This window comes from Letharia columbiana (assembly GCF_014066305.1).
Source record: "Letharia columbiana isolate WasteWater2 chromosome Unknown Sc0000037_s0, whole genome shotgun sequence".
NCBI lineage: Eukaryota > Fungi > Ascomycota > Lecanoromycetes > Lecanorales > Parmeliaceae > Letharia > Letharia columbiana.
The window spans coordinates 329,401-352,282 of NW_023501081.1; the positions used below are offsets into that span (position 1 = coordinate 329,401).

Consider the following 22,882-nt stretch of genomic DNA (forward strand, 5'->3'; position numbering starts at 1 on the left):
CTGGTTTCGATTTGTGGCATAGAGGGAAGGACGTGAACGGGGCGTCCATCTGAAGGCTTTCTCTCGGCTATTTTTGGGGATCTCGCAGAGGCAAGGCGTCCGCATAGATAGAACTGTATGACAATAATAAGGTGTAGACAATTTCAAGGACAAATATACCAACTTTTACGAAGAGGACAACGAAGCAACTTGCTGTGCTCTCCGTATCATCCAAGCTGCAGGCGGAGGACTCTTTTGCGGACTCTACGACAAATGCTTGGCGCTTGTCGACCGAAAATAAAGCTCGGCATTTCATTTGACAGATACATTGCAGCGCCTTACTCATCGTGTCTCTGAGCTTTCTCATGATGCCCTTTGGAGGCGTATGACTGGAACAGAGATGTCTTTCATCGAAGGTGCTGCGGAAGCCTCTTAATCTTACCAGCAACTGGATGAGCCGCACCAACTTATAGACTAGGAAGAAGTGCTAGAGAGCAGCGTCTAGGACGCGAGCATGACCGGTGATACAGAGAGACATGGGGGAACCATCAGATCTTGGCATGAAGAGGCTCCCGCAAGTACTCGACCCAACACAGGCATATCTAGTCAAACCATCAGGGCCACGCCGGCTCGAAGTATGGCACAAGAGCGTTTCCCCCAGACGCACACGCCCGCTGCCGCCAACACAAAAATATCTATAGCTGTGGATCCTGTGGCTCTAATCACTACAGAGTGTATAACGGTCACCTCGGCAATGAGAAAGCATGCTCGATGGGCGCATTCATCTGTTTCTACTATTCTGGGAGGCGGCCCCTCAATGGCCACTGGAAGTGATATCAGTCGGCTTCCAAGGCAGAACGAAAGGAGCTTGGGAACTGCACAGACTCAGGCTGGAAGGACGCCTAATGGCGCCGTTGGGGAAGATGACAGTCTGGCCAGTCGTTGGGGTCTTAGGGGAAAGAAAGGGAAGAGCATGCAAGACAATCCTTTGCTTTCTGCTTTCGCCCGCCTAAGGAATGATCTCAGAGGTTGCACAGGTAGGGATAGCAGCATACGATGGCCTACGTAAAGAGCTAATCTTTGCATAGATATCAGGAGCTTCGATATTCCTTCCTTGCTTCACCCTTTCCTCCAAGTCATACGCTCTTCCTCGACTTCAGCTCCGATCACTTCTCTTGCAATCGTTGCCATAACAAAGTTTTTCGCCTATAACCTCATAGACAGAGATTCGCCCCGCCTTTCGTTGGCGATGCAACTACTCTCCGCGGCTATTACCCACTGCCGTTTTGAAGCGAGTGATTCCGCAGCTGACGAGATAGTACTCCTGGGAATCTTGGAACTCATGGAAAGCATGCTTTCTGGCCCTGGAGGTGACCTGCTCGGGGATGAAAGCGTCTGCGAGATGATGGAGACGGGTCTAAGCATGTGCTGCCAGACACGTTTGTCCGATTTGCTGCGACGGAAAGCGGAAATGTCAATGATCAGTATGTGCCAAACGATCTTCGAGCGCCTAAAATCTCTAGAAATCGAGGCTGGCGAAGACCTCGGAGTGTTGGAAGCAGATGGTGAAGAGAGCGCGAATGTTGTTATGAACGATCCTGCTGTGAATGGCACCACTGTTGGTCTACCGGCCCCTGGAGTCAATGGCTCGGCTTCGACAGGCGTTGTCCGAGGCCCGAGGCAGACTACGGAAAGCCACAACAACGTCGAGCAGCTATCTGAAGACCTGGAATGTTCCTCTGCTCAGATAAATGCAGGTGCTTTAAATCCAACGCTACCTAGCAGTGCTGAAAACTCGAACGCCACCCAGATGAGCGCAAGCGCGTTAGACCTCACCCAGCACTCCGAGCAGAATGCAGACGAATCAGCTATCATCAAACCCTACTCTTTGCCATCGATCCGAGAACTTTTCCGGGTCCTTGTCGATCTCTTGCAACCCCACAATCGCCAACACGGTGACACTCTGAGAGTGATGGCGCTCCGAATAATTGATGTAGCTCTCGAAGTGGCTGGACCATCTATAGCTAAGCACCCTAGCCTCGCGACATTAGCAAAAGACGACCTCTGCCGTTACTTGTTCCAATTAGTGCGTTCCGAGAACATGGCACTTCTAAACGAGTCACTGCGAATCGCAGGAACACTGCTCGCAACATGTAGAGAAGTGCTGAAATTGCAGCAAGAGCTGTTCTTGTCCTATCTAGTCGCTTGTCTTCATCCGAGAGTCGAGATCGAGGACGAGCTTGGCATCGATCCTGCTTTGTACGAAGGCGTTCCAAAGACCCCCAAGCTCGTGAGACCGGCAGCTTCTCCTCAGGCGGGCAGCGGTCGATCGACGCCAGTGCCAATCAAAGAGCGTCAAAAGCTCGGACTAGAGGGTGGTTCAAGGAAGCCCGACGCCAGAGAGGCCATGGTGGAAAGTATAGGCGCACTATCCCGAATGCCCAGTTATCTCGTCGAGCTTTACATCAACTACGATTGCGAGGTCGATCGCAGCGACCTGTGCGAAGACCTTATAGGCCTACTTTCACGAAACGCATTCCCGGATTCGGCACGATGGAGCACCACCAACGTACCGCCTTTATGTCTCGACTCTCTGCTAGGATATGTTCAATTTGTTGCAGATCGTCTAGATGACAATCCAGTATACCAGGATTATCCTGACATCAAGAGATTGCAAGAGCAGCGAGCTCGCAAGAGAATTATTATTCGTGGTGCTACAAAGTTCAATGAGAACCCCCGGGCCGGAATTGCGTTCCTAGCTTCGCATGGCATCGTGGACAATCCTGATGACGCTCAGTCAGTTGTCGCATTTCTCAGAGGCACGACGAGAATATCGAAGACTGTCCTTGGTGAGTATCTTTCAAAGAAGTCTAATGGGCACCTCCTAGGAGCATTTCTGGACATGTTCGACTTTACCGGCAAAAGGGTGGACGAAGCATTGAGAGACCTGTTGAACTCATTCCGTTTGCCGGGCGAATCGGCACTCATCGAGCGGATCGTGGCGGTCTTCTCTGAGAAGTACTGTGGCAATGCTACGCCTGAAGGTATCGCTAACGTAGACGCTGTACTCGTCCTTACCTATGCGATCATCATGTTGAATACAGATCAGCATAATCCCAATGTCAAGAAGGACAAACGGATGACATACAACGACTTTGCCAGGAACCTACGAGGAGTCAACGGGGACAAAGACTTCGCTCCTAAATACCTCCAAGAGATATACGACTCCATCAAGAGTAACGAGATTATTCTTCCTGATGAACATAATAATAAGCAAGCTTTCGATTATGCTTGGGAAGAGCTTCTTGTCAAGGCGCGAACCTCCGGACCTTTGACTATGTGCAATACGAACATTTATGACGCTGACATGTTCAGCGCAACGTGGAAACCCATCGTTGCAACGCTGTCTTATGTTTTTATGTCTGCCTCGGACGACGCCGTCTTCTCTAGAGTCGTTCTCGGTTTCGATCAGTGCGCTCAAATTGCAGCTAAATATGACCTTACAGATGCCCTTGATCACATAATATTTTGTCTCAGCTCGATGTCTTCCTTGGCTTCAGATGTTCCTACGAATACCTCACTCAATACAGAGGTTCAGGCCGAAAAGAAGAGCGTCATGGTTAGTGAGCTTGCTGTCAAATTTGGACGGGACTACAAAGCTCAGTTGGCTTGTGCCGTATTGTTCCGGCTAGTACCAAGGAAGGAGTCTAAGATCAGAAACGGATGGGATCACGTGAGTTGAATAGATGTTCATCCTTTTTTTGGACTCTAACATTCGGACAGATTGTTCGCATCTGGCTCAACTTATTCGCTAATTCGCTCTTGGCGCCTTCCTTCTCCAAGTCTGAGGACTTGCTCGATATTTCCCCAATACCGCTGCAACCGCCATCTCAAGTCATTGACCGTGAACAACGCAGTAGTGAAGGCGGGCTTATCCAGACTTTTAGTTCTTTCCTCTCGAGCTATGCAGCGGACGACCCTCCTGAGCCATCCGAAGAGGAGCTTGAGAGCACTCTTTGCAGTGTTGATTGCATTGACTCGTGTCCGATGACCAAAATATTCTCAAAGATTCTGTAAGTGCCATACTCATAGGCGGACATATAGTCTGCTCACCTATCTATAGGGCAATGCCACCTCAAAGTCGCCAAAGCCTCGTTCGCGCTCTTCTCAAACAATTGCCGGAGCCATCTTCGCCCGCTGTTATCGTTGTAAGGCCGGACAGAAGTGGCCCTGCTCCTACCAGGACGAACGGTCATCGGGCAAATTCATTGAAACCAGCATATGATCCGTCGGTGGTGTTCGTACTTGAATTGGCAACAATAGTGGCGACGCGAGACCATGTGTCCGTTACGCTGATGGGTCAGGCTGTGGCAGACGCTCTTCAAATTGTTGTGAGAGACGCCGCTAACGTACACCCTCTGATACTGGCACGAGCAGTCTTCTACCTCCTCTACCTTTTGAACGCAAGCCAGGTAAGCCCCCACTTGAGTTTGTAGAGGGTCTCACTAAAGGTTTCGAAGGATCACTCGTTTGTTCGCGCACCCGTCATACTTCATACTATTGCAGGCTACGACCAAGCAATCCTGGAGAAGGCCTCAATGCCCATTCTGAATGGCTTGACACTCTGCATCCGAGATCCCAGCCCGCTCAGAAATGAGGTCACCAATACCCCCGATTTTTGGTCTATAATACGAAGCCTCCATACGTTGCCAGACGCTGCAGGTAAGGCTTTCGATCTAGTGGCAAGGGTGGTGGTCGGACAGCAGGCTGCAGTGACCGCAGATAACTATAAAGATACTGTCTCATTGTTGAATGGTTTCGCCGCTGTGGGAAGTGTTGGAGCAGTAGTCGAACAGAAGCGCGACAAGACCGCCCGACGAAAGGAAAAGCCCACGAAGTCAGCCAAGCCTCGGTAATTGACTCTACAATCGTGGATCATGTTTTATGCTGATGAGGTGCAGCGAGAATGAAGTCGTTGACCGTGGGTATCAAGCTGTTGTCATGATCTATCAGTTGACCAACAGAGTTCCCGCTCTCATCAAGCAGTCTCATCTAGAGAGAAAAGAAGGTACACTTTTCCGACATTCAAAGCTGTCTTCAATGCAGCTGATTCGTGTTTAGCATGGTTGACGTATTGGTCGCCCATATTCGAAGCCCTTCGTTCTCAATGTCTCAACCCATGTCGAGAAATCAGACACCAAGCGTTTTCATGCCTGCAAAACTCATTACTCTCGCCGGAGTTGGCATCTGCGGACCATCAGGAATGGACGGCAATCTTTGGGGAAGTCCTCTTCCCACTGATATCTCGGCTTCTCAGACCGGAGATCTACCAGACAGACCCTGTTGGGATGAGCGATACCAGGGTACAAGCTGCCAATCTGCTCTGCAAGATCTTCTTGCACTATCTTGTTCTGTTGTCGGAGTGGGACGGCATGCTAGACCTGTGGCTCCGAATTTTGGACATAATGGATCGCTTAATGAATAGCGGCCAAGGGGACAACCTCGAAGAGGCTGTTCCCGAAAGTCTCAAGAATATACTACTGGTTATGGCCGACGGTGGCTTCATCCAACCACCATCAGATGGCTCACCACCTACCGAGCTCTGGGATGAGACGTGTAAACGAGTGGACAGATTTTTGCCGGACCTGATTGCGGAGATTTTTCCTCAAGTCAATGCTCCCCCGCCAGAGACCAAGCCTCCTGAAAGCGAGGACAAAGCGCCAGCTGAGCTAGCAGCAGCGCAAAAGCAAGCTTTGAAGGCAGAGCCTCCTCCAGCAGTCGAGCAGCCAAAGGAAGAATTAGACTGAGCTGCGTAAAGGTCAACATTCTCTAGTGGGAGTTTTAGAAAGGGTGCGCCGAGGCGAAAAACCCATCCAGCTTGTGTAAGATCTTGTTATGCATCAACACCCGTGTGCCTTTCAAGCATTGCTAGTCAATCACGCATGGACTTTAATACTCCATGTTTTCCCATAGATGAGATTGTAATCTTCATTTCTGCATACAACTAGGAAGTACAGGTGTAAGGACTCTACCTCATGGTCCAAGGCGAGACGTATATGTGGTGTCATATCGAAGATCTGTTTCAGCCTGGCCTGGAGCTTCCAATGCCGAAGGATTCATAGTTAAGCAGTTTCTGCCGCAATATCAGGCCCTACCACCACACTATCTATCCCTCAGCACAAACCGTAAGAGTGGTGTCTTCGATACTCTTAGGTCAAAGCACAAACTGCGAATTTCCCGTCCCAGCAACAAACTCCCAGAGCTTGCACTGACCGGAAGCGCCATGCCAGCTTATGAGATTGCAAGCCTACTTTTGCCGATTGAGGACTTCGCAATAGTCTTGCGAGCGATCAATGGACCATTTAACCAGCTTGAGCTGCCTGACGTGGTCTCTGTTCCTTTCATTGACTCCATTCCAGGGGTTGGCCGCGTGTGATGCTTACGACGTGCATTTGGTCGCAGCGTTCTTGGAGCTGCTTCCTTCTCTAATCCAATCCTTCACTCATCCTCAAGATCGACATCCAGCGCATCAGGGTTGGCAGCCATCGCTGGTTCCTTTGGTGGAGGAATATTTCCGCCTTGGGGGCCAGTGCTCGCGGCAACAAAGCCCACCGGTGCACGAGCTTGGCGTGCCAGCGTAGCCATCGCATCCGCTTGCTCATTTGATTCACCTTCGCCATTCTCGTTATCTCTGTCTTCGGGTCTTTGCTGACTTCTCGCGAGTGCTTGTGACGCAATGAAGTTGACATCGGTGTTGTACTGAGCTTGCACACTCCGCTTGATGCGAAGCATTTCCTTGAATGTATCTTCGTTGCCATGCTGCACCTCGAATTCCTCCCACTTGTGCCAGAATGTTGGGGTAGTTCTTGGATCGCAGAACTGCGAAGCATGCCCATATATGGCTCGAGCTCTGTCGATTTCACCCAGTCGTCGTTCCATCTCGGCGAATTTGAGACACATTTCACGGGCTTCTTTGTCGGGCAACGCGGCAATGGCTCTCTCGTAGATGGGACGTGTTGAAGTGAGTCCGAAATTCGAGGCAGATTTCGTGATATAGAAGTTGAACATCTCAAACTTATCGTCATCCGACACGGCGCGAGTGGCCCTCTCGTAGATTCGCATGGCGTGCCGAGCGAGACCGCGCTCCTCTTCTAAACTTCCATACATAAGGTATAGACCCTTCGCAAATTTGGGCGGGCAGCCTTCGACAGCTTGCTCGAACAGATCCCTCAATCTCTCAATCCCAATTTTGCGGTCCACCGCCTTTGTCAGGTATAGATTCCACAACTCAAAGGCGACTGGGTAGTTGAAGAGATCCAAGCCGCGCTCATAGATTTTGAAAGATTCCTCGAAGTACTTGTTTTCCTCCATTAGGTTAGCAAAGTTGACCACAGTCTGTGGAGTGGCTATTCGAAGTTCAAAGATCCTTTCGTAGACTTTCTTCGTCTCTTCTAAGGTGCTTACGCTTTCCACCAGATCCACATAGAAGCTCCATAACTTCCAGCTCTTGTGGACTCGCTGCTGCGGCGAAAGCGTCTCGTCGAAGTAATCGACTGTGGACCTTTTCGGCGCCTGGGTGGCCTTCGCCATGATGTCCACAGCTCGATCAAAGTTCTCGTTCCTAAGCTCCATCTCGGCCCAACCGCACCACATCTCTGCAAGCTCAGCCACCGACTTGAATGGCACATTAACAGCTTTCTCGGTGATGATGCGTGCGGTGCGAAGGTCTCCACCCTCATCGTAGAACTTCGCATAATTCAGCCATAATCCATAAAACTTGCCAACGGCTTTCCTTGGTTGCACTGCCGCAATCGCATCCGTGTAAGTTTGGACCACTTCCTTCTTGTTGTCTCCCCAGAGGACCACCCTTTTCTCCCACTCATTGACGTTGTTTGGATTTTGGCGCAAAAGTACATCGTTCACTAAGAACGGTCGTCGATCCATAAGTTGCTCGAAGCGCATCATTCGGATGTCCAGGTCAAAGTCGGCATTCTCGTTGACCTTGCCCTTGTCGGACCGCACGGCCGCAGCATCCATCAGGGTACTAATGATAGATTCCTCGAACTCCGCGTAGGAATCAAAGACAATGGTGAAATCTCGGACAGTCATAACGGTTGTGATGCCTTCTTCAAAAACATCCCGCGCTCTTTCAAAATTGCCCCTTGTGATCCAGTACGTTGCAAGCCCTGCCCAAAGCTTCCCGCGTTGGTCTGCAAATCTCTCTATGCCACTGCGTATAATTTTCTCAGTATCCATGCCAACATCGCCTCCTGTCTCAATTTCCTTTGCTCGTGTGACCAAAAGATCCACCATTTCACTCCACAACTGGAAGTTGCTTTTCGTGTGCTTGCTTCGAAATTTGGGTTTATTCAGTATATCCACGTATTTTCTGACAGCTTCGGTGTATCGGCCGTTCTCTATCAAGAGTTCTATGAAATCCTCGCTATCCTCTGGGTGAATTTGCATGTATCGCCTCCAGATCTTGATCGCTGTATCTCCAGACGCAGAGTTGGCGAAAGGTCTATAGAGGGCCCATAGTCTGTTATGTTGCGTAATTGGCAGTGCTCGTAAAGCTCTGTCGAAAGTGCGCCGCGTGGGAGTGACAAGAGGCTGCTTCATCAAGAAAGAGAGGTACATTTCCCATATCTTCGGCATTTTGTTCAGCAAAATCAGTGCTCGCTCGAAAAGTGCGTTAACCTTTGCGTACTCTGCCGAGTATATCGCAGAATTTTTGTTGCGAAGATGCTTGATCCGCAATTCCAGGTACTATGTATGATACATCAGCCTCACAGACCCTCATTCGTTGCAATTGCGACATACCATTTTCCAAAGTTTGTAAGAACGCGGCAGCTGTATGCAAGCCCTCTCGAGTATCTTTGTGATCAATCAGCTCAGTGCACGTGACTTTAGAAAGACGCTCCAACGTACGAAGGCTTGTTCGAGAAGTGTGCCATGCTGGTGCTTGTAGTCAATGTAGATCAACCAGGGTTTGATAGATCCAGGATCACGCAGGATGTCTTGCTCGTAAACGACGTCGTCTGAGGACTGTAAATCCCAGTCAGCGGCACCATTCACGGTACAGTGGAGGTCGTACTCACGATGAGATACAAAGACGAGTCTGAGCTCCGTGTGGAGCTTTTTGGCGGGGCAGCGAGGTTTGCCATGATTGGCCGTTTCACGCCTGGCATGCCCAACTCACAAAGCTGAAGAGCTTCGGTGGCTGACGCGATGAAGGAATTTTGTGCTCATTGAAACTCGAATAATTTGTACCTAACTTACTCCGTACATTGCGCTTATAAAAAGTCGGCCTCTATTTCGCCGACCTCGAGCTGTGGTGAAGTTACCGAAATGATTGGCGAGTGCTGCCCGACCTCACTTGCGTCTTGTTGCCTCTTTATCTATTTTGTTCGCACAATCATCCAGTTCATTCCTGAGTCTGCACCTGAAGTCTTTGTCCCACGTTACGCGAATTACCTGACTGCTTCAGCGACTGGGTGCCACGACGTCACATTCCACCATCATCCAAGATGTCTGGAGCTGGGGTAGGCAATTGGGGCTATCGGACCTGCATACAAGAATACTCACTAATCATACGGATTGCATCAGGATCGGGAAGCTGTCTTCCCAACGCGACAGTCCCTGGGTGCTATGAAGAACAAGCTTAAGGGCGCCGAGACCGGGCATAGTCTACTCAAAAGAAAAAGCGAAGCCTTGACAAAGTACGTCTTGCCCATTCATTTCACGAGTTGAGCGTTAACGCTCTATCAGGCGCTTTCGAGGTATGCTACGTCCAGATTTAGACTCTACACTTGATGGCTAAAGCGAGCAGAGATCACAAGACGAATTGACGAGGCAAAGAGGAAGATGGGCCGTGTGATGCAGATTGCGGCTTTCTCGCTAGCCGAGGTCACATATGCAGTTGGCGGAGACATTGGGTATCAGATCCAGGAATCAGCGAAGCAAGCTCGCTTCAGAGTCCGCACGAAACAGGAAAACGTTTCTGGAGTTTTCCTACCTCAATTCGAGAGCTACACGACAGAAGGGAACAACGATTTCGGGTTGACAGGTTTAGGGAAAGGAGGGCAGCAGGTTCAGCGGTGCAGAGAGACATACGCCAGAGCTGTGGAAACTCTGGTAGAGCTCGCTAGTTTGCAAGTAAGTCATCAGTGTCCAGACCCGAGAATCGTCGAAGATATCTCTAACATTTCGCCCAGACAGCTTTTGTCACCCTAGACGAAGTCATCAAGGTCGTCAACAGGAGAGTCAATGCAATCGAACACGTTATCATACCACGCACGGAGAACACCATCAAGTATATCAATTCTGAGCTGGATGAACTTGACAGAGAGGAATTTTACCGCCTGAAGAAGGTCAAGAGCAACAAGCAGCGAGACAACAATGCCGCAGAACAGGAAGAGAAGGCATCCAAGAGGCGCGGAAGCGACAAGGAGAATGCCGACGATCCTGGAGCTACCGACATCCTAGGGGAACAAGAAGATCAAGATGTGATATTCTAGGTCGCATGACACTTGCTATGGTCCAGGTGAGTTGCGGTTTACGCTTCCCGATTATGGCTTGCGCTTGTAGAAATAGGGTATATAGACATCGCATCAACCGTCTAGTCTGTCTGATGCGTTTCTCCCTAGTCGGACATCGGTCACTCACGTTTGCACTGCACGTGCTTTTCAAGAGGAGGTCAAAACTTCTGCTCCACAGTTGATCGAGACTTTTTCGATTTTGCATCACTGGCGTTGATACACAACCTTTACCACTTTGCCTTCCTCGCCCAGAGCCATCCCGGCAGTATTCTCCTTCGCACTAATAGCACCTGCTTCAGCTTCGTATTCAACGAAAGCTATGCCTCTCCTCCCAGGCACCAGTCGCACTTCCCTAAATCCTTCGAACCTGCCAAATATTGCAGTGAGTCCGTCCACGCCATAGTCCTCTGGTAGATTCTGCACGAACAGAATCTTGTTGGGTGGTAGGTACTCTTCTGGTATGACTGCGCCTGCTGCTGGATTCGAAGATTTGAGACCAGCTCCGCGAGAAGCTTTGACCGGCCGAGCAGTGCCAGCTTCTGGAGGAGCACCAGCTGCTGGACGCTTCAATTTCTTCTGGGCTTCCGCAGACTCGTACGCTTGCTTTCTCTCTGTAGTCGCGGTGGTCAGCTGGTTCATAATCTATCAAGGGCCGGTGCACGTGTTCGTACCTTTTTCAGCCAGCCTCCGGCGCCTATGTGCCTCGAAGGCTTCTGGGGGTCCCTCTCTTTGCACCGTAGCATCGCTCTTTGTTCTCGCATAGTCCAGCAACATAGGCTTATCAAACAACTCGAACCCTTGGACCTCCTTGATCGCCCGCTCGGCAGCTTCGGTCTCGTCAAAGACTACGAAAGCCTGGCCTTTGGCTTTGAGGTTCGGCTTGGCGACGAGTTCGATGACATTGCCGTATTCAGAGAAGATTTCGGTGAGAGCTTCTTTCAGCTGGTCCAATTTGATACGTTCTTCCAAATTCTTAACCTGTATCATACATCAGTGCATGTCATCTCGAGCTGAAGCAACGCGACTGTGCTGGGCTAGGCATGCTAACGTAAACCCTATAACTTCATCAGCCATGTGCTCAAGAAGGGTAGAGGACGGATGCTAAGCACGTAGGATTCGATGGATTGGTGACACCAGCGTGGGCTGCTACGGCAGCCATGGTTAATATTGGATGGACAGAGTGACGTTGTGCCGGGGCTGGGTTCTACAAAGTTACAGCCAAGATTGAATTAGCGTGTTCAAAAAGAATGCGAAAGTACTATCAGATTGGAGGGTTACCTTACGTGAGTGCCAAGCTTTCGCAATCTTTTTGAACACGCTAAAAGTGCGGAGCAAAGCCGCCTGGCCCTCCACCACCTCTAGTGTACTATTTATATTAAACACCTGACTGATGAGTCAAATGGAATCTTGACGAGAGTCACAAATGGCTTGATATGACTGTCAAGACATGATTTCCAGTCCTGAATGCATCTGCGTAAGTTCTTTCAACGACGGTGTCTTGTATTAAGGATCACGAAGAGACTCCACTCGCGACAAGCAACCATGAAAAAGAGTATCAAACTGACTCCGGAAGAGGCAACATTGCGGCAGTTGTTCCTTGACATATCCTCTTACCTCGTCACACTCGGGGATTACCGCAAAAAGCCAGAACTCAGATTCGCTGGAGGATGGGTGCGAGACAAGCTATTAAATTTACCTAGCAAGGACATCGATGTTGCCATAAGCAATATGACTGGCTCTGAGTTTGGATCTCTAATGAAGCAATACGTGGAGCTGCCCGAAGCACGGCATAAATACGGAAACAACATTCTTGGTCGCTTAGCCAAAATTGAAGCAAACCCTGAAAAATCGAAGCATCTCGAGACTGCTACAATGAAGGTTCTCGGTTTTGACATAGACTTGGTCAACCTTCGCAAAGAAACGTATACCAATGACAGCCGCAACCCTACTGTGGAATTTGGCACCCCCAAAGAAGACGCTCTTCGTCGAGATTCGACCATCAACGCCCTGTTCTACAACCTTGAAACGTCCAAAGTAGAGGACTTTACTGGAAGAGGGTTTCAAGACATGAAACGCAAAGTCATCAAGACACCGTTGGCACCCTTGCAAACGTTCAAAGATGACCCTTTGAGGGTGCTGAGAAGTATACGCTTCGCGAGCCGCCTGATGTATGAAATTGATCCCGAAGATGAGATGGCCATGAGGGATCGTGCTATCAAAGCTGCACTAAGACTCAAGATCACCCGCGACAGAGTGCGTGTCGAGATATTGAAGATGCTGGGGTGGCCAGAACCGCATCAATCGCTCTGTTTTTTGGAAGGACCAAGCCCTCACAGAGCGCTATCTTTAATTGATCGTCTTGGCTTGTATAATGAAGTCTTCACTGATCCTACTATTGCAGACTGCAAGTTGGTTGACACTGCGAACTGGTGTCAAACCTACAACCAGCTACGGGACATCATTATGACAGGATCAGAAGGATCAACCTCTCCGGAATCTTTCAAGACCATTCGACCAATCTTATTACAAAACCCTGAGGATTTTTACCATGCATGGATACTGACATGCTTTGTTCCCTGGGCGAGGGAGCCTCCAAGGTCTCCCCAGAAATCTTCCAAACGACCAATAAGTGCGGCAGGTCTTGCAGCACGAGAAGGTATCAAAGCCGAAAACAAGATCTACAAACTTGTTGACGATGCTGTCACTCATCTGCAAGACATTGTCGAAAAGAAGAACGCCGTCAGTCACGAGGATCAGACGACGACCCTACCCTTAAAGCGGAAGCAGGGAGCCTGCGCTGAAAGTCAACGCGAATTGCAAGGAATGGCCATTCGCAAGTGGGGACCCAACTGGCGAAGTAGTGCCATGTACGCTCTGCTAGCCGAAGTTGCGGAGGCCAAGACAGTGACTGATTCCCGGGCGGTCTTGGACGGATACTCCTCGTGGCTATTGCAACTTCAATCACTCAACCTTCTGAAAGCATATGAAACACCGCTACTCGTGAAGGGTGATGGGCTAATGGAAGCCTTCAATTGCAAAGGTGGGAACTGGCTGCCTGCAGCTTTGGATTGCGTGATGAAATGGCAACTTCGCAACCCAGACCGGAAGGACGCTGCGGGTGCTATCGCAGAGGTTTTGGAAAGGAAGGAGGAGCTGAACATCCCGCCCTGAACAAGTCCTTTCGATTGGAGCGGCGAAGAGATACAGCAAGCTTTTGGACCCGGCAAGGACAACGTGGACAGCGAAAGCTTTGTCAGTCGCATTGCAATGGCAGCTCCGCAATTCATACAAGACAAATGTGGCGGACGGCATTGGAAAGGTTTTGGCAGTGAGAGAACTGTATCCCTGGCGAGTAGATACGCAGACTTTTTGATGCCGGCAGGGCCCCGTGGATGGGGCAAGATGTGCACGCCGCAAAGAAATGGCAACTCCGGATGTGATAGATGAGGCCGCCGGTGTTGCGGTATTGCAGAGACTTTGGCGAGGGGAGAGCAATGTAGCATTGGCTAAGTAGCTTAGATTCACACAGCATCCATCAGTACCTAACAAATGCTCTCAGTGTCTGTGAAAACACTAGATTTAGAATTAAAGCCTCCTGTGCGACACTTTTCTCTACACGTACAATGCTTTTGATATGATCTTTGCCCAGTCTACCACATAATTGCTGGATCATGAATTTCGAGGACTTGAAAAGTGCTGCTCGGAGACATATCCAAGCCATCACCGCTATCCACCCTACGCCGGCTTTGCCCAGAGCCTTCCTTTCCAGAGAGGCCCGAAGCACAGGCTTAGCGTCTCTCGTTGAGAACCTTGAGGTCTCAGCTTCAGCAAGATCTACATCTCAAGTAGGATCTTCACTTTGCTCAATTCCTAAGGCAAAAACTGACCAGTACTGCAATAGTTGTTTGAAAACATCATTGTGTTGAACGTGTATCTCGCTGAGGAAGGTAACCAGCTTGAACGTGACTATAGACACAACCGCCCGGACAAAGATGCAGCAATCTTTCTTCGCGAATGGGTAGCTGGAGCTGTCCTACCCACCGAAGCTTTTGCAGAGGCTTCGCCATATTCAATAAGTTAGTCTCGTTCGATGATACGATACTCGGAGACTGATATACGATGTATCACAGAACAAAAGGCAACGCTCACTCCTGATGAAGTCGCCAAATATCATGCCATGAGCCTATCAGGCATACTACTATTGTCTCGCTTAGAGAATATTGAGCCCCTGTCAAAAGACGAGTCTGTTGTGACCATTCTCACATGCCTGGCATCATTCACTGATCTGAACGATCCTTGGACCTATTCGGAAGCCAAGGACCATGCATGTGTTCTCTCCGAACACTACGCAGCTACTGCAAATCTATCCACTATACTTACTGGACTACTTCAGGCACGTGTCAAACCGCTCTTTGCAAAAACCAAGAATCCGGCAATTACACAGCAGGGGCGGAAAGCCATTGATCCTCTTCCAAGCGCGGCTACAGCTCATAGTGATCTCGATGGTGAAACTAAACCCTGGAAGTACCGCGATGCTTATATTGTCACTGTTTTCCAATGGGGTTTGAACCATTTAGATGTGCGTACCATCATTAAGCCATTCGTAAGCTTACTCTAGCTGATATAGAAGCCAGGAATCGTCAGTGCCGGCGAACTGGCCACTGATCATCCCCCCACTTCTTGCACTAATCGATGACTCTTCAACTAAGTACAAAGTCAAAGGCTGCAGCTTCCTCGCCATTTTCCTTCAGAAGTGTCCTTCGCGGCTACTAGAGCGTACCGGCCTCGGAGAAATATTCGAAAATGCCGTAATGCCGTGCCTAATGTCCTTGCCGTCACTAACAGAGGAAGCTGAATCTCTGCAGCTGCTGAAAGCAGCCTATCCCGCACTGATCTCCTTGGCTTTTGTCCGGTTCCCTGATGAAAAGCATCAACCTGCAAGAATCAAAGCACTGGACAAAATCCTTCGAAATGGGATATTGAAAGGGTATGCGTATGCTGGAGAGCATGTTAAAATAGCAGAGTTCTTAATCAACGAAATGGCAGTCCTTGTGAACGAGCTGGATGTTGAATCTATCAAACATCTAAAGGTATTGTGTGAGCCCCTGTGAACTGAAGTATCGCTGACGCTACTGTCAAGCATGTTCTTCCCTTGCTGACTGGCATCTTGGCTGCACCATTTGCTACAGCCTACCCGCCTCTGCTTCAAGCTTCTGTGAAAGCAGTACAAACGATCATTGTCGCTGATTGGCCTCGCATTGCTCATCATAGGGGCGAGATCTTGAAAGGCTTGACAGTCTGCTGGTGCCGTATTGGATTTGAGGAGGCGCAATGTCAGGAGCTCAAGCAAGTGCAAGAGAGCATCGAACGAGCGGTGCAGCTTTTGACATGCGTACTGATGGGGAAAGTCCTTTTAGTAGAGGAGTACCAAACTCTGATTGACAGCGACAGCAGACTTCGAGATCTATTGGTGGTCTAAAATACAGAAGCTACGTCGCCATGGTATTGGGGCTCACCACGGATTCCCAAGCACACCGACCCCAAGCGCCATGCCAATGCACGAAACGCCACGCTAAATTTATGGCAGAAATCGTGATTTCGTCTCCAGGGTGTAAGATGTCCTACGGATCCACGCGCTGCTTGAAAAGCGATTTGCCTTTTACCCATTGCCGATAGACTTTGTATCGCTTCTTTGCCGTGTCGGCTTCCGTTACAGTCAGAGGGTCTTCTCCAATGTCAAGAAACTCTGCATAGTCTGCCAGATCGTCATCTGTCGAGTGCATACTGTTCACTGCATCTGCTGAGATGCTGTTGACATAGCCAAGGAACTCTAATTTCGGGTTCGGCGGCACATCAGCCGTTACCACAAGAGGAAGATTCAAGGGATGGCTGATGTAGCGTTGGTACTCATGTGCCTCTGTATCAGCCACAGAAGGGTTGAGCGAGTTCGTAACGAATTGGTCGAGAGTCCATTGCGTCACGGCCGATTTGTCTTTGAGTGCCTTCTTCTCTTTCGCGGCTTCAACTTGTGACGAGCCGTCTTTGCTCTCGGCGTGGGAACTCTTTAAGATGCTATGCTGAGGCGGTGGTTGCTCGCCGAGCTGAGATTGCAGCCAAGACGGTAGAGCGCGCTTTGATTGCGGGACACTGTAGGCAGGCTGTGTCCTTTGGTGCTCACTTATCTCCTCTCCAGGATCTGTAATCGTAACCCCTTTCCTCTGCTGTCCTTTGTCGGGTGAAGCGTGTTCATGACCGTCTCTGACCCTGAAAGGACTCAGATCGTACTTGCCTTCCTTGGTCGATTTGAATGGTATATACCTGAGGGTGGAGTTCATCTTGTAGGAGAACATCTTTTGGAAAGATGATAATGCAAGAGGACGGTAGTATTCAAACCAATACTCGTCGAAAAAGCCGAGTGGTTTTCCAGAAAGGTAACCCTGTGGCTTGGTATCTTCGGGCATTGCCGGTCCGTCAAGATGCTCCGGGGTGAACCACTGGATATAATTTTTCCGCCTTGAACCGGACCATGAGCGAGGATCTGTATGGTGAAGGTAGTAATCGGTCGAAAGATCCCACAGCATTGGCTGGCCCTGAACGAATATGTAATTTCCAAGGAACAAATTGTACGCTTCCTGTCGTTGTTTATCAAGGAAGGAGTTGTTATAATAGCGCTTGAAACTTTCCACCATGTCTCGAGAATGGCTTGTCCATTGATTAATTTTCCTATATGTTTCCATAGTATTTACCAGATGAGAACCGCCATACTGTATGGCGATAGTGTCGCCATGATCGTGATACCTAGAACCCTTGTCAGGGCGATGCCGTGATTGTGCTTTGGGAATGGTACAGCTTACATGTGTGTAAAAAGGTTGACAGCGTCAGTATCATAGTCGATCGAGGTATCGCTGATGATACCCAGGGCATGCAGCTGGTGGCCCAGAGCTCGTTTACCAATGACAAATTGAGCGGCGTTGGTTCTGTCGAGGCAGTCGATGCAATTGGTCCTTGCTACCCCGTTTTGCATGCTCAGCTCTCCAGACTCGTAAGTGCCATTGCGAAAGAATCCTGTTCGAGTCATCACATCTTCCGCGGTCGACTCCAGCGTGCCAATAACATCTTGATCTCGACTGATGACCACAGTGCTCAGCCTCCCAGCAGTCCATATGTAGAATGAATTACTAACCTTTTCGAAGCTCGGCTCATGTCCCATGCCTTATAATGAATCTTTTTATCCGTGGGCAAGAATTGGTTCAGGTATGATATTGCGTTTCCGTACTCCCGAAGAAGAATCGATTCACGAGGCGTTCGCTCACGAGACTGTAGCCGTCAGCCAAGCAGAAAATAATCTTGAGCTTCTGGGAAAACTTACCTTGACTAAATTGAGAACGAATATTGGAGCCCCATAACGCTCAAAGAGATTATCGAAGTGAAGAGCTGCTGCACCATAGAAAGGATCCACGAGATTCACTGTGGAGTTAGCGTCAAGCGTTGAGAATGCAGCGGGACGCTTACATTCGATGTCTGGTTTGGGTGACACTCCAGTATTGTCCTGCGTCCAATACAATGGAATACTTCCACGATGTTGCACATAGGACGTATAGTTTGGGTTGCAGAATAACTCGGGGCCCGGTGCGTGGAATGAGGTTGTCAACATCTCTGACACAATTTGTTCTGTCTCGACATCGTTGGCGACATATCCCTGGAAGGCATATTAGCTAGCTGTTCACTAGACAATCGCAACGCTTGCAGCTTGCCAGATCGTTTGCACCACGCTTCAAAAACCGTGCACCAGCGAAGAACCTTGACCGTCTCGCAATGATGGTGATATGGATAGTTCGTCCATAGACGGATAGAGCTAAGGAGATATTCGTTAGAAGTGCGATCACGCGGGCAGGAGGACATGTTTACTAGCTTGGTCTACGAAACCGTGCACTATTGGCAAACACCAATCGTAGGTATTCTTCAAGGCCTCCGATGCAGGGCTAAGCAAATGGTGGTTCCAAACGAACATAGAATTCCGGTGCTTTAGGGACGAATCTGCGTTGCCCTGTCGCATCGCCTGCCTCTCCCTGACGATATTGTGTTGCAGTGTACGTGTTATATCGTAAGAATAACTGAAGTAAAACGAACGTGACAGATCAAGGTTGCTAAGAATACCAATGAAACGTGCTTCTTCTGCGTCTCTGTCTACCTTGAAGCGAGATGAAGAGGACATGGTCAAGGAAACGAGTTCAGTTCCGTCAACTTGATAAATGTAGTGGCCTCCAATCATGGCGACCTGACTTCTCTTGGTGATGACAAGCATGTAGTATGCACCAGTAAACCTGATGAATCCAAGGAGACCCCAAGTGCTACATTTGAGCTTCAAGCCTCCAGAGGCCCTGTTCCCGTCATCCACCGTATTCAACAGCTGGTTCATTTCTTTCTTGGTATACACAATATCATCTTCAGCAATGCTCAGATCTCCGGAGTCAGCAGTCCGATCTATTTTTAAGATCCTGAATTTTCGATCCACAACATCACCTCCCACCAGGTAGTAGCGGCTTGCTGTTTCATACAACGAGAATCTGTGCATCTGACATACACCCTCCTCGCCAACCTTCTGGTAGACGGCGCCTCTGTTTCGTTGCGCTGCTGAGGCCGGACTTGTGGACCTGGGGAAGGACTTGGCGGTTGCCCGCTCTTCGTCCTCCCCGTCTGAGTGCGCATGATAGGCTGTCTGCTTGGGGGAAGTTGGTGCATCATTGGATAGGTGGGGAAAAGTCACGGTCTCGGTGAGTTTTTCATTGTTGGTGGATCCATCGTCTATCTCCACTTTCAATGTCACCGGCTGTGGGCTGTTACTGCTACTGGCCTCCACAGTATCTGGCTCTGCATGGCTCGAAGCTGCTGGGGAAAGGCGTGACCGTAGGGTCCCATCAGTGAGAGTAGCGTAAGGCTGGCAACCCGGGATGCCATCTTTTTGAGGCGGCAGCTGCAGAGGGATTTGCTTGTCCTCCATCACCTCAGACGAACGTTGGTTAGTAGATACATCATAGTAGAATCACGGGTGGGAATGATTGATAGCGATACATTGCCGATGAGTGTACCGCTTCTAACGGATGGCAGTTCATCGAACACCACTGATGCTCGAAGAGGACAAGCTTCGAGAACGATGTTTACTTTACTTTTTTGCCATTTTAATGGATAGTAAAGTACGGGCCGCAAAGCCGCTTCGTTAGCTTCCGGGGGGTCCCCGCCTCGGTCCCCAGCGGGAACAGTTATAGAATCTGACGACTTAGGTACTTATGCACCTACATATTCTGTACGGTTGTAAGACGTGGATTTTAGACTGACTTCTTATCCACGTAGGCAACACGAAACAAACTAATTACAGCATATGAGCGCTTTGCATAGATCGCTGATCAAGCTGGTTGGATTGCAAGTTTGCAGAACTATCTCACCCCACTCTGAAAAGGTCCTTTTTTTCTTTTTCTCCGTCTTTCCTTTTTCCGGCACATCGTCATGTTGAATTCAATTCACTTGAATGATACCCGTCATTGGTCGTCTTCTTTGCACTCCCGGCGCTCTCCTATGGTTGAGAAAACACTGGTGACACTTTCTTTCTCATCACACTTCATCCACCAAGATCCTTTCCCAAACGCTCCAATCATGTCGTCACTCCGTCCAGGGCAAGTCAATTTCATCAAAGCAACAGTCCCAGTCCTCCAAGAACATGGCAATGAAATCACTACTCGCTTATACCAGAACATGTTAGCTGAGATTCCGGATCTGAACAATGGTAAATTTATAATATCCTTAGAGTTTTCGATTAATAATCTTTCGTGTCGAATAGTTTTCAATCAACCAAATCAATTCAACGGGCATCAAGCTGCTGCACTTGCAGGCAGCCTGTACGCCTACACAGCACATATCGATGATCTCGGGGTCTTAAGCCCAGCGATGGAGCGTATCAGCCAGAACACACCTCTCTTTATGTGCAACCCAAGCAGTGCGACTTAGTTGGCAGCTACCTTCTCCAAGCCATGAAGAAAGTCCTAGGAGACGCTCTCACGCCGGACATTCACGGTGCGTGGGCGGTAGCTTAGCAGCAGCTGGCGATTTTAATGATCAACCGCGAAGCCCAACTGCTCGAAGACGCGGGCTATTGGAGATCTTGGTTCGGTTTCCGAATCATCCAGAAAACCCGCGAATCATCGGAAATAACCTCCTTCCACCTGGCGCCACTCGACGGAAAGCCACTACCGTCGTACCTCCCTGGACAATACATCTCCATACGGACACTTGTCCCAGACATTCACTACCTACAAGCGCGGCAATACTCCCTCGGCGATGCGCCATATCACGACTACTACCGTTTTACCATAAAGAAGGAGCATTCCCTGGATCTCGATGATCCCAATGCAAAAGCACATCCTGGCTACATTTTAAACATCCTCCACAATGAGAGGGACGTCGGGGATGCGGTAGAAGTCTCGCATCCCGCCGGAAATCTTTTCTTGGATACTCGTCAGCAAGATTCGTCGGATGGACCTATCGTCCTAATATCCGCAGGTGTGGGTCTGACCCCGGATCTCTCCACATTCAACACCCTCATCGCAAAAGCTTCAAAGCGTAGGATTTCCTGGGTGCACGCAAGTCGCAGTCCCTGGGTTCAAGCATTTAGGGATCATGTCAAGAACATCGTTAACACGCACGATAATGTGCAAAGCCACGTCTTCATCAGAGAACACGGACAGGACGATGTGGAAGGCGTTGACTATCACTTTACAGGACGAATGAGTTTGAACAAATTAGATACAGACCACGATATTTTCATCCATGACCCAAGGGCAGAGTATTACATTTGCGGTCCAGAAAACCTCATGGCGGATATTGCGAGATATTTGGAAGGGCAAGGTGTTGAGAGCAAGCGTATCAAGATAGAAGTCTTCGGGACGGAAGAAATTCCAAGGCCTGAGCAAGAGTGAAAAGAAGTTTTCATAAGCGACATCTCATTGTATCCTTTCATATCTGCCTGTGCATCGCGTTCCTGTGTAGCTGTGGTAGTGTATAAGAGGTCATCCCATCATTTATGAGGTCGAGTGAGTTCGAGGATCAGCCGCCTTCCAATCTCATCCTTGATTTTCTAAATCGCAAAAAGCCCATGTCAGCTTCTGCTTCCATCATATGCTAGCATACGGCCTCGAACAGCCTGAATCTAGCTGTTTTGTTTGCATGGTGCAGATTCGATTGAACATTCGATATCAATAAGTAAGAGCCATCAAGCCTTAGTAAGTCAGTCAAGACTCCAGCTTTCATTTCCGACATGGCGACAATTTATTTGGCGACTCGGCTGACAGTATCGTTGTGGAGATGCTCGATATTTCTGACATCACAAGAGGGGCTTGTCTCTGGGCCATACAATTAGTCCAATTAGCAAGACTCGCGACCCTATGATCAGAATCCCGATCCGTGTGGGTCGGCGAGCTTGAAACTATGAGTTTGCATTTCTTTCGTTACAGCATTTCCTACAAGTTTCGTATTAAAATTAAAGAATATTTATAAAAGTAATTAAATAAAATAATTAAAAGAAATTCTTTTAGCTATATATCGTTAATTATAAAACTTTTATAAAATCGTTTTAAATAATTAATTCTTAATAATAATAATTAATAACGATAATTTAAAGATATAATTTAGAGATATAATACTTAAAATATTAATAATAGATAAATATAGATTTTTTAAAAGAGTTTTTAAAGTTTAATAGTAATAGCGATAATTTAAAGATATAATTTAGAGATATAATACTTAAAATACTAATAATAGATAAATATAGATTTTTTAAAAGAGTTTTTAAAGTTTAATAGTAATAGCGATAATAGCGTTAAAGAAATAGCTATTTTAATATAAAATAGCGAGTTTATAAAGTATTAAATTTAATATATTAACTCGATAGATAGCTTAAATTAATTATTTATAATATAAAAATTAATAAAATAGCTTTTTTATTATAAATAATAATAAATACTTTTTTTAAATCTAGATATAGATATAGTAGAATAACTTCTTTATTAGATATTATTAAATTAATTAATTTTTTAAGATAATAGTAAAATTAGTAATTATTTAAAAGATAAATAAATATAGCTTTTATTCTAAAAGTATTTTAAAAAATAATAAATTTATTTAAATAAAGAGCTTTAATAAGTTTATTAACTATCTATTTATTAATAGAAATATATTATTAATATATATAAAAGAATAAGATAGAGCTAAGCTTAAAAATCTTAAATTTATATATATAATTAATTATTAATTCGAGTTCGCTACGCTCTTTAATTAGATTAATTAAATTATTATAAATAAATAAATTAGCGTCC

General features: G+C 47.9%; 9 protein-coding genes across 9 annotated transcripts; 6 read left to right on the top strand and 3 right to left on the bottom strand.

The window, feature by feature from the left end:
- Positions 1 to 493: 493 nt before the first annotated feature.
- Positions 494 to 5,786, top strand: HO173_009151 (uncharacterized protein; the record flags this gene model as incomplete). Its single annotated transcript, XM_037311044.1, has 7 exons — positions 494 to 1,016; positions 1,068 to 3,712; positions 3,763 to 4,052; positions 4,103 to 4,451; positions 4,500 to 4,891; positions 4,941 to 5,047; positions 5,101 to 5,786. The coding sequence occupies 7 exons, from the start codon at positions 494 to 496 to the stop codon at positions 5,784 to 5,786; spliced, it is 4,992 nt and encodes a 1,663-aa protein (XP_037162138.1).
- Positions 5,787 to 6,477: 691 nt separating this feature from the next.
- Positions 6,478 to 9,143, bottom strand: HO173_009152 (uncharacterized protein; the record flags this gene model as incomplete). The annotated part of the gene is made up of 4 exons (XM_037311045.1): positions 6,478 to 8,745; positions 8,800 to 8,853; positions 8,908 to 9,024; positions 9,078 to 9,143. 4 exons carry the CDS (start codon positions 9,141 to 9,143, stop codon positions 6,478 to 6,480), a joined length of 2,505 nt encoding a protein of 834 aa, XP_037162139.1.
- Positions 9,144 to 9,506: 363 nt separating this feature from the next.
- Positions 9,507 to 10,496, top strand: HO173_009153 (uncharacterized protein; the record flags this gene model as incomplete). Its single annotated transcript, XM_037311046.1, has 4 exons — positions 9,507 to 9,521; positions 9,586 to 9,702; positions 9,802 to 10,134; positions 10,194 to 10,496. The coding sequence occupies 4 exons, from the start codon at positions 9,507 to 9,509 to the stop codon at positions 10,494 to 10,496; spliced, it is 768 nt and encodes a 255-aa protein (XP_037162140.1).
- A 225-nt stretch (positions 10,497 to 10,721) lies between these two features.
- On the bottom strand, positions 10,722 to 11,676 carry HO173_009154 (uncharacterized protein; the record flags this gene model as incomplete). The annotated part of the gene is made up of 4 exons (XM_037311047.1): positions 10,722 to 11,128; positions 11,189 to 11,495; positions 11,566 to 11,572; positions 11,627 to 11,676. The coding sequence occupies 4 exons, from the start codon at positions 11,674 to 11,676 to the stop codon at positions 10,722 to 10,724; spliced, it is 771 nt and encodes a 256-aa protein (XP_037162141.1).
- Positions 11,677 to 12,059: 383 nt separating this feature from the next.
- Positions 12,060 to 13,688, top strand: HO173_009155 (uncharacterized protein; the record flags this gene model as incomplete). The annotated part of the gene is made up of 1 exon (XM_037311048.1): positions 12,060 to 13,688. One exon carries the CDS (start codon positions 12,060 to 12,062, stop codon positions 13,686 to 13,688), a length of 1,629 nt encoding a protein of 542 aa, XP_037162142.1.
- A 500-nt stretch (positions 13,689 to 14,188) lies between these two features.
- Positions 14,189 to 15,996, top strand: HO173_009156 (uncharacterized protein; the record flags this gene model as incomplete). The annotated part of the gene is made up of 5 exons (XM_037311049.1): positions 14,189 to 14,362; positions 14,419 to 14,593; positions 14,648 to 15,096; positions 15,152 to 15,607; positions 15,658 to 15,996. The coding sequence occupies 5 exons, from the start codon at positions 14,189 to 14,191 to the stop codon at positions 15,994 to 15,996; spliced, it is 1,593 nt and encodes a 530-aa protein (XP_037162143.1).
- Positions 15,997 to 16,138: 142 nt separating this feature from the next.
- HO173_009157 (uncharacterized protein) lies at positions 16,139 to 19,518 on the bottom strand (the record flags this gene model as incomplete). Its single annotated transcript, XM_037311050.1, has 7 exons — positions 16,139 to 17,315; positions 17,372 to 17,644; positions 17,701 to 17,834; positions 17,887 to 17,984; positions 18,030 to 18,216; positions 18,272 to 18,372; positions 18,426 to 19,518. 7 exons carry the CDS (start codon positions 19,516 to 19,518, stop codon positions 16,139 to 16,141), a joined length of 3,063 nt encoding a protein of 1,020 aa, XP_037162144.1.
- A 650-nt stretch (positions 19,519 to 20,168) lies between these two features.
- On the top strand, positions 20,169 to 20,519 carry HO173_009158 (uncharacterized protein; the record flags this gene model as incomplete). Its single annotated transcript, XM_037311051.1, has 2 exons — positions 20,169 to 20,298; positions 20,353 to 20,519. The coding sequence occupies 2 exons, from the start codon at positions 20,169 to 20,171 to the stop codon at positions 20,517 to 20,519; spliced, it is 297 nt and encodes a 98-aa protein (XP_037162145.1).
- Positions 20,520 to 20,623: 104 nt separating this feature from the next.
- HO173_009159 (uncharacterized protein) lies at positions 20,624 to 21,487 on the top strand (the record flags this gene model as incomplete). The annotated part of the gene is made up of 1 exon (XM_037311052.1): positions 20,624 to 21,487. One exon carries the CDS (start codon positions 20,624 to 20,626, stop codon positions 21,485 to 21,487), a length of 864 nt encoding a protein of 287 aa, XP_037162146.1.
- Positions 21,488 to 22,882: the final 1,395 nt, after the last annotated feature.